At 38.3% G+C, this 9,829-nt stretch overlaps 1 protein-coding gene across 1 annotated transcript; it reads right to left on the bottom strand.

Annotated features, from left to right (window-relative positions):
• Positions 1-8,069: 8,069 nt before the first annotated feature.
• On the bottom strand, positions 8,070-9,365 carry lbx1b (ladybird homeobox 1b). The gene is made up of 2 exons (XM_041786300.1): positions 9,038-9,365; positions 8,070-8,557 (listed from the first exon to the last, which is right to left on the bottom strand). The coding sequence occupies exons 1-2, from the start codon at positions 9,363-9,365 to the stop codon at positions 8,070-8,072; spliced, it is 816 nt and encodes a 271-aa protein (XP_041642234.1).
• Between the last annotated feature and the right edge of the window lie 464 nt (positions 9,366-9,829).

Genomic DNA, 9,829 nt, shown 5'->3' with positions numbered 1-9,829 from the left:
CTGATTTTTTTGACAAATGGAGAAACCTTCACACCAAACCAAGTCAGTATGCAATGATCAGTTTTTCTTTATCATGACATCATTAGTAGTTAGTAAGTAGCCTTTCTCCATCAGAAACCTCCCTACATCATTAATCTGTGATTGTTGGGATTAACTTTTTGTAGAGCAAGGTCTTGACTAAAAATCTTGATAATTTTGTTCTGAACTTGACTGTAAGTTTTGGCTATGAGCAGGATGCTGTCTACAGATCCCTGTCTTTAAATATCAGCATTTGAACCGCATTGATTATCCAGTTTACAATAAAGGGGGCCACTGTGTTTTCCTTCTATACAGAACTACATCCAGCCTCAAGAAAGGCTATAATCCTTGCGTGCCACCTGTCAAACACAGACAAAGAATTTGTCAGAACTGGAAAACGACCGTATTTATTTATTATTTATTGTGTAAAAACTGATTTTACCATAGCAGGAAATACTAGAGAAAGTATCCATATAGTGCAGTATCTGCTGTGAACAGCAGGTGTCTCTGTTTCTCTCCTCAGTGTCAGAATAGCTGATTGGAATTTGTCAGCAGTCATGCTTCACTGTTCACTTTCACTTCCTTCCTGTTTATTTTGTAAAAATTAACATATTGTGACAAATAAGTGATCTGACTTTTAATTGACACAGGTTTGGATGTTCTACAAAACTATCATCACAGAAAATTTTACTTTATCACACTTTAATTATTGGTTTATCTGTTCAAGTGTTTCCCCTTTATTTCCTTGCAGTGCTCCTTTTTACTTTAGTTTATTAGAAATTGTTCAGTGCATTTCTATCATTGCTGGACTAACACATTTCCCATAAACTGATCTGACCATCTGAGAGCATTAAAAACCTTCTCTGCAGTCATTCCATGACACATATTGTATGGAAATCCAAATTTTCAGTCAGATTTTAAATAATGTTAATTGGGGCTGAATGGACTTCAAGTGATTATGTTTATTAAATTCAAGTCTTGTGTAGTATGTATAATGTGGGATATGCTGTGTGTTGTATGTGGTTTTCTTTGGTATGTGTGTTGTTTACATTTGGATCCTTTATATTTTTATTAATTGCAGCTACTGGGAGGCAGAAAACCTGGTGTACTGGTGTTCCAGAAAAAAAAATCCTCCAAGGGCACAATAAAAATGTGTCACATCTCATCTTTCAGGTCTTCTCAAACTGAAGTATGCCATGGCAATGTCTGAAACCTGAAAATCTTTGCTACTAGAAAAGTGTTTGCAGAGTTGGAGAGTTCAATTAATGAGTCACTACTTTTTGATGCTTCAAAGTCACCTACTTTTTTTCTGATGTTGATCTTTTTAAAGGGACAGTGTGTAACATTTAGCCTAGTAGCATTTAGCTGAACAAACCTGGTAAAAATGAAACATAATTGGAGTTTAATTAATAAGGATAAGCCTTTATTCATACACAGGGAGGGTCCCCTCCACTGACACTGCCATCTTGGATTTTCGCATTTTTCAGGTTTTTATGGTACAACAGAAAACAACAAGTACAGATATACATTTTTTAATTCCACTGGTTGCCCCAGATTTCACCTGAGAAATAAGAATGACAATCTACAACTGGATATCGCTGAAATTCCTAATTTTACACACTACAGCTAAAAAGATACTTTGTGATTTTGCAACCCCTTTCCTGATGACTATAATTAGATAAGAAAAATTCAAAAAAGGCTAAAAAAGGGTTTTTAAAAAAAGGCTTTATTGCTTTATTAGCATGAATGGTGAGGACCAGTTGCCAAAGCAGAGTAATATTAATTTAGAAATAATAATAATATTAATGGGGCCATAATAATAGTAATAATATTTATTATTACTATTATTGTAAATATTAGATATATATATTAATCAAATTAAATCAAGAAAATAATTACAAAGAAACTGATTAATGAAATGTTAATGGAGTGCCATTAATTACTTCAACACCAGCTAAACAATATCACTGGTTCTCCACATCTCCAAATGAAGAAAAGTTGACGTGTAAGATTTATTTTCATGCTATGTATTCACCTGACACTTTTGAAAAAAGTAAAAAAAACATGTTATCAAATATTTAATGATCATTGAGTGATTTCAATTTTTAATATATCTAAATATAACTTCAATGATATTTATGATTTTTATCTACAGTAAATGACCTCTTGCACCCCTCCAGTGCCTACCACAGGGCCACAGCCCACACTTTGGGAAGCACTGATGTTTTGTATCCTGCAGTACTGAGTTCAAGTGTACTCTGTCGTAACATAATGGTATGGTATGGTATCATAATGTAAGGTATCCTATTGTATCGTATTGTATCATATCGTATTATAATGAACTGATCATACCGTATTCTTTCATTACCTCCGCCAAGGAGGTTATGTGATCGGGTGGGTTTGTTAGTTTGTCTGTTTCTTTGTTAGTTTGTTTGTTAGCAACATAATTCAAAAAGTCATGGATGGATTTTCATGAAATTTTCAGGAATTGTCAGAAATGGCATAAGGAAGAAATGTTAGATTTTGGGAGTGATCCAGATCACCGTCTGGATCCAGGAATTTTTTTAAGGATTCTTTACTATTGGGAGATAGGGCTAATGGCGGACGTCTGTGCTGTTACCACTTTACACCAGGAGATGGCGGACATAAGAAACTTCAATCCCAGCAGCATGTTTGATGTGTATCTATTCAAAGTTTTGGAGTTTATAGAGTTTGAAAGATGCACGCTCGGTTGAGGAGACAAGTCTGAGCGTAACAGAGAGAAAGACAGCGAATTGTAGCGAGAATACTCACAATGCTGGGAGAAATAGAGGAGTATTCACCATCTGCCATGACTTTCAGTCATTCAGTGAGACCATGGGTGCTTATGGCATGACAGTCCACATGGTCACCGTGTCTCCACCCCACCGGGGAGGGAGTAATTGCCGAATTAGATTTTAGGAGTGATCCGGATAACCGTCGGGATCCAGGAATGTTTTAAAGGATTCTTCACTGGGAAATTGGGCTAATGGTGGAGGTCTGCGCTCTCTGAGTGCTTTTCTAGTTTCTTATGATTTAGTAAACTGTGTTTGAAAAAACATCATTTACTCATAAGATTTTTTGTTCAATAAAATCTTAATGATATAAATGTATCTATTCTAGAAATCACCACTGAAGAAAGACTTCTTTATGATTATCAGCAACTGAACGTCAAATCAGGCTTCAATGCTTCATGTTTCTCAGACATACAGAAGTCTGCTATGTTTAACAAGTTTCTCTCTACAGTAGTTGTTTGAATGTTCAAAAACTGGTCTAACCCTGCTGCCAGAAAGACCATAGAAGCAGGAAAAATCAACCTCCACATTGAGGAGGTTGATGCTTTATGCTCAGTGAAGGTCACAAGCATGCTGATAACACAACAGCCAATCTTAATTTCAATATGCTCTCATTTTCTTTCAATCCAGCTCACTCTCCCCTCCTTTTATCATGCATGCAAACACAAAAACACACAGGCACATGCTGATAGACATAACTATAATCTACCGCTGCATTGGTTGTAACAAAACTAGATAAACAATTTAGCCTAAATGAGCCTTACTCAGTGATTGGATGGATTTTATTACTGTGTACAGACAGTAGCAGCAGCAGCAGAAGCAGAAGATATACATGCACGTGCTTACTGATTTTCCTGCCATATTTTTACCAGCTATTCACCCCCCCTAAAATCACACAGCCCAGATTATTTGAATGATCAACTAGAATTTGATTAATATGCAAATTTCCAAACAAACTGTTCCATTTGAGCCTTCAGCACAACCTAATTAATCAACAGTTAAAGGAAATTAATACATACATCAATTCTGTCAGGAACATGCTTAGTTCAATCGCCCGTAAAATTGAAGTTTGAAGTATTAACTGGCTCCACAGGAAGGCTATGATTAAAACTCTACAATTCAGACAATCCAGGCGACATAATATCACTCATTTACTGATCTCCTATTTAGACTTATTCATTAATAAAGATAATAATAATAATACTATTAGAATGAAGTCAAATGATGAGTCATATTTTTGCTATTTAAAAAAAAATAATCAGAGATCAGACTAAAAACATCATAAAGCTTTTCTTTAACAGTGATAGTGATACAACATTTCTTAGTTTACAGTTTGCACCTGAGAGAGAGAGAGAAAGAGCGAGAGAGAAAGACAGAGAGAGAGAGAGAGAGAAAGAGAGGGGAGGGCAGCAGATGAAAAGAGCGAGGGCTGTACCATTGTTTCAGTAGGGACTCATGCATCAAACTTCAATTTTCCGGACGATTGAAGTAGTGATTTTTTTCCATCTTGAAGTGAAATACTGAAATACACTTAAGACCTCCAGATTAATTACCACGAAGTGGTCCCACAGACTGTAGTATTACTTATCACCAGGCCTGCCTGACAAGCCCTCATAAAATAAGCAAGTGAAATCCATAAACTTAGCTGCCTTAACACTCTCTCCCTTCATAAATATGCTGCATTGAGAAGAAGCTGCAGAGACACACACACACACACACACATATCAACACAAACACAAACACAGTTTTGGAGTGTACTCCTAAAAAGTAAAGGAGCAATTACCTAAAATAGGGTCTTAAAATTTGAAACTTCCTCTATTAACAAGTCGGTCCAATTTAAACGTATTGACTGGGATTATTTTTTTGCTGTTGAGGAAATTCAGATTACAAACCCATCATACCTATAATCAACGGTTTACGCTGTATTTATTATATTCATTTAATTAATCTCATGTTGAAAAGAAAGTGTGTTGCATTTTAAGTGTAGATCATTTTTAGTACATTTGTATTTGTTTACAGATGCACCAGCTGTGAAAACTAGGGCCAACATTGATACCAGTCTGTATCAAGCATGCCAACATTTTCAGACCAGGGTTTGGTTTTCTGGTCTCTTTTTCTGCACTGTAAAAAAATCTCTTATTTGATTTTGCAGGTAAATGTACTAGATTACCGGATTTCAGCATTAAATTGATTTGGCACAACAGATCAAAACTGATATCTGTTCATTCTGCATCATTGGACGATGGCAGATGTTTCTAGACAGAGCCGATATCAGCAGATATGCATTTCTAAAAAACAGCAACAAAATTCTAAATGTTCATATTCAACATTATTTATTTATTTATTTAATTTATAAAGCTGTCAAAGGATTAAAGTTTTTCATTGTGATTAATCCCAGAATTTCTGTAATTAATCACGATTAATCACACCCTTTCTATTGCATTTTAAAATAGAGCTAATTGGCATTTCAAACTGTTGCTGTTTTATTTTGGATTTTTATAACTATTGATAACTGACTTTGTGTTTGGCTGCTTTTAGAGGTAGATCAAAGATTTGAACATGGACTTAACCACGGGAAAAAGAACTTGTAATGGATTTAAAATGAATTAAGACATATTTAAGGTTCAGAGGTTCAGTTTTCAAAGTGAAGTGAGATATCAAGGAGCAGTGGTGGTCTTATTTTACACAAATGTGGTGGCATGGGATATATATATATATATATATAATTATTATTATTATTTACCTCAATATTTTAAATATTTCTTAAATATTAAAAAATATTTAATATTTAAAGAACATGAAATAGTTTGTAATATTATTTATTTATTTATTTATCTATTTATTTATGTGTCTATTTGTTTATTTATTTATCTATTTATCTATTTATTTATTTATTTATTTATTTATATATTTATTTATTTATTTATTTATCTATTTACTTATTTATTTATTACTTTTTGCATTTTGCTCTTAATGATGTGATATAAAGCATCTGTGATTCCTGGGTACCCACATAAAGAGTTGATTGTTGGACATCAGCCAACATAATGAGCCATTTATTCATCTTATTAAACTAAAGTGAAATGTGTAATAAAGCATTTATAAATTGGTCCTAAGAGTTTCTTTGGTCAGAGTGAAGAGCTCCAGATTGATATTTTATAAGGACTAATTTCCCCACAGAGAATTTACAATAGTTTCAGTCATATTAAGAGCTTACAGGTCTATAAAGTATTGAGGATTTAGTGAATAAAAAGTTTTCAAATAAAGAAACAGTGTGTGTAGAAAAGAGTTGAGCAGCAGACAGGTCTACTTATCATTTGTGGAACAAAGAGAGTTAAACGGGAGGCACTCTTTCACTTTCTGCTCTGGACACTTTCTCTTTCTCACATCACCATGTTTTCAGCTTCATTAAACTCCTCAAAGACAAAAGAAATAAAGAGAGGACGTGAAATAAAGAGTGGAGAAGAAAACAAACAAAGGACTCCCTAACCAGACTTTGGCATAAATGTCACAGTCCAAACTCTTTATGGCTCCCTGCTTCACATTCAAAAACAAAATCCATTTCTTGTTTAGAAACCCTTCTTGGACAGAAGTCAAACATATTATTCCAAAGCTAAAAAGCGGAGAAAGACAAGCGGCGCACAAAAAAAGGCCACTTTCATTGTAATTCATTGACTTGTTCAAAACGCCAGGCAAAGAAAAGGGCCAGACATTAACAGCCGCAGATGCCCTCATGAAGGGAGAGTCTATGTAGGCATTATGGCCTTTGTTCGCTCCCAGTTAAAGTGTTTAAAAGGAGGGTTAACTCAATCCATCAAATTGTCTGAAATTGTGAGGAAATTTCAAAAACCATATGGCCTCCAAACGTTTGCGTCTTTTTTGTGCGGTGGGACACACTTGTCTCAGTATGGCTGCCTGCGGGGGTCCGGCCCTGCTCCTTTGTGACTCGTCCCATCAGGGGCCGCGGCTCATTTGTCCCCACTTTTCATGCTTTACGCTCAAAATTACGGCCCAGTCCCGCAGAACAAAAAAGCTCTATAAAGGCTTGGAGAAACTGGCCCAAAACTTTGTGTTTTTGTGGCATCCTCGCCCCTTTTTTCCCCCGGCACCAGATTTGTGTTTCTCACATAAATTTTTAGCTCGAATGGAGAAACACGTCTAAGGGTCAAGAAGCCACGATACGCATTTAGGAGGTGAAAGGAGATGTGAGATTCCGGGCCACAAAATGTTTAAAGCATCAGAGTAAAAAGGACACAAAGGGACAAAATAGTTCAGAATAATAACTCTAAATGGGCCTTTTTGATTGGCTTACACGCCAGGATTTGGCACCGAGAGCGTGTTTCTTCATTTTTTTCTAAGTTAGAAAAGAGTCACACAATAACAGCCGGATAATAGTCACAGAATTATTCAGAAAAGCCATTTTATTCCCATAGTAGCCTATATACATTACAGTCTGTGCATTGGTTTCAAATAATGTCCTGATTTTAGAAAGGCACTTACAGGTGTAGAAAACATAACAAATTTAGAACCGTAAATCTATTGTATCCAAACAATACATCTAAAAAGAGCAGAGTGTCTCAAAACCACCGCAGGAGTCAGTTTTGCTTCTTAAACATTCCAATAAAAGCAAAATTGTGAAGCCAGAGTTTGCCTTTCCACTCCTCCTCCTCCTCTTCCTCTTCTTCCTCATGAGCCGCAGTCAGAGGAGAGCCGGCAGTGACACAGGGTATCATGGCGATTTGGCAGAAAACACAAAAACAATTAAATAAAAAAAAAAAAAAAAAAAGAAAATATAATAATAAAGTAAAAATAAATAGATAATGATCACAAATCAAATCATGCATTTACATGCAAAAGAGATGAAACTGGAGCGTTTTGATGGTGTGTGAGGGTAGGCCTTACAGGAAAAGCGATGAAACAGGTGTGTGTGTGTCTTTGCGCGCGTGTTTGTGTTCGAATAGCGTGTGTCGGTGTGTGTGTTTGAGTTGGCCTTTAGTGTAAAAAAAATAATTTCCTCATGTCATATTGGATCATATTGCTTTGATTGCAAGAATGAATAAAACATCACTGCATATTTCTGCGTCTGTGTTCATGCGTCACTATGAAGAGTTTCTATAAAAGTCATTACATTTTGGTACATGTTCTCAGATATGGTATACAATATATGAGCAGTAAGTTACAAGTCCTTGCGAGGATTTTGAAAATCGTCTTTTTGTGCGCCAGCTTCACGCTGCGCCATCAGTCATCCACATCAATCTCCACGTCCTCGTCCTCCGAGCACTCTTTACTCGTTGTGTGGTCTGAAAACGGAGACAGCGGCGACGAGCGCAGTTTCTGAGCGAGCTCGTGCTCCTGCTGGCCGCTCCGCGCGGGGGACTCTCCTCGCGGGTGGCCCAGAGTGCCGTTGGCGCATTTCTCCAGGTCCGCCAGCTTGGCGAGCTTGTCCAAGGGGACCTGTCCGATGGCCTTGGCAGACTCCACGTCGGCCTTCATCTCCTCCAGGTCCCGTTTTAGCTTGGCCCTCCGGTTCTGAAACCACGTGATGACCTGCGCGTTCGTCAGGCCGAGCTGCTGAGCGATCTGGTCCCGATCCGCCGGGGACAGGTACTTCTGGTACAGGAAGCGCTTCTCCAGCTCGTAGATTTGGTGGTTGGTGAAGGCCGTCCGAGACTTCCGGCGCTTCTTCGGGGTGCTTCTCTGGCCGAACAGAGTCATCCCGTCCCGGCCTGTGAGGGGGGAAAAAAGGCGCGGTGAAAATCAACAAAAAGAGAAGGTGCTGTGCGTAAAAATCACATTAACGCAAAAATGAGGAGAAAGCTAATACAGTGAGAGGAACAGTAAAACATCCAGCTCTGGAGAGAGCAGGTCATTTCAGGAATATTACCCAGACACCACTGGGAAATATAAAGCAGCACACACACGAGACACTCATATTAAAGATAAGCTGCTGCGATTTATTTCTTTGAGAAACAGACAGCAAATTAACACATCTCTGTTCATTCCACAAATAGAGAGAAACAAATGCGCAATAAAGGGATGAAAGGAAATGATTTTCTCTGGCTGTGAAATAATTATTTCTAATGAACTAACTGCACCAGAGTGCGTAAAAACAAGGAGCCACGTCGACCGTTATCTATCTTGTGCAGGAGAAAAAGAACACTTAAAAAACAGTCAGTTAAATTGTGTGTTTTGGAGTGTGACTGTACCTTCCGCTGCCTGTAACACGCTGACTTCCAGCCCTTTGAAGGTCTTGCTGGCCAGCTCCTCCAGCGCGCAGAGCGGGGAGGTCTGGGTGAGCAGAGCCCGGCTGGACAGAGGGATGCTGGACGGACGGTGCTTCTCTGAGGACGAAATGAGATGAGCCGTGCCGCAGATTGTGTAACTTCGTTTCACAGACGGTTTGTTGAGGATGTCCTCGATGCTGAAGGGGGTCAGCGGTTTGTTGGAGTTAGCAGGAGGAGGCAAGTGGTCCAGCGGACTTCGCCTCCTGGTTTCCACTGCATCACATTTGGCCACTTCTTTGGATGTCATCATTGGCTGTGCGCGGAGTTTGTGTGGGACTCTTGTAGAAATATTCAGTTCAAAATAGACGGTGCTATCGAGGGGTGAAGAAAAAAAGTCACATAACAGTTAGGGGGGTTAAAAAACAAAGACAGGGAGGAGAGGGGGGAGAAAAGGAAAATCTTATTCCAAAATGGGATGCCTTCAAAGTGTGGATCCTCGGGAGCAGCGGGTCCGCAGGAGTGAGAAGCCTCCCTGAAAATGGCGAGGTCCAAAGAGTTGACGATTACTAACAAGTTCTCATTGATTGGAAGGTAATCAATTATCTCCAGTGGCACTTTCGCCCTCTTCCCTTTCACTCTTTGACTATGTTGCAGTCCAGTGCGGGGCTTTTTGCGACTGGGGGTGTCCCATTAATTAGGACGCATGGCTGGAAGGAGGAGGAGCCCGGCGGAATTATAATGCTTTGTGCTCTTATCATCTTTGGTCTAATTTAG

Source organism: Cheilinus undulatus, linkage group 4, assembly GCF_018320785.1.
Source record: "Cheilinus undulatus linkage group 4, ASM1832078v1, whole genome shotgun sequence".
Taxonomy (NCBI): Eukaryota; Metazoa; Chordata; class Actinopteri; order Labriformes; family Labridae; genus Cheilinus; species Cheilinus undulatus.
The sequence above is the reverse complement of the archived record's forward strand: the minus strand, read 5'-3'. Positions and strand labels throughout refer to the sequence as shown.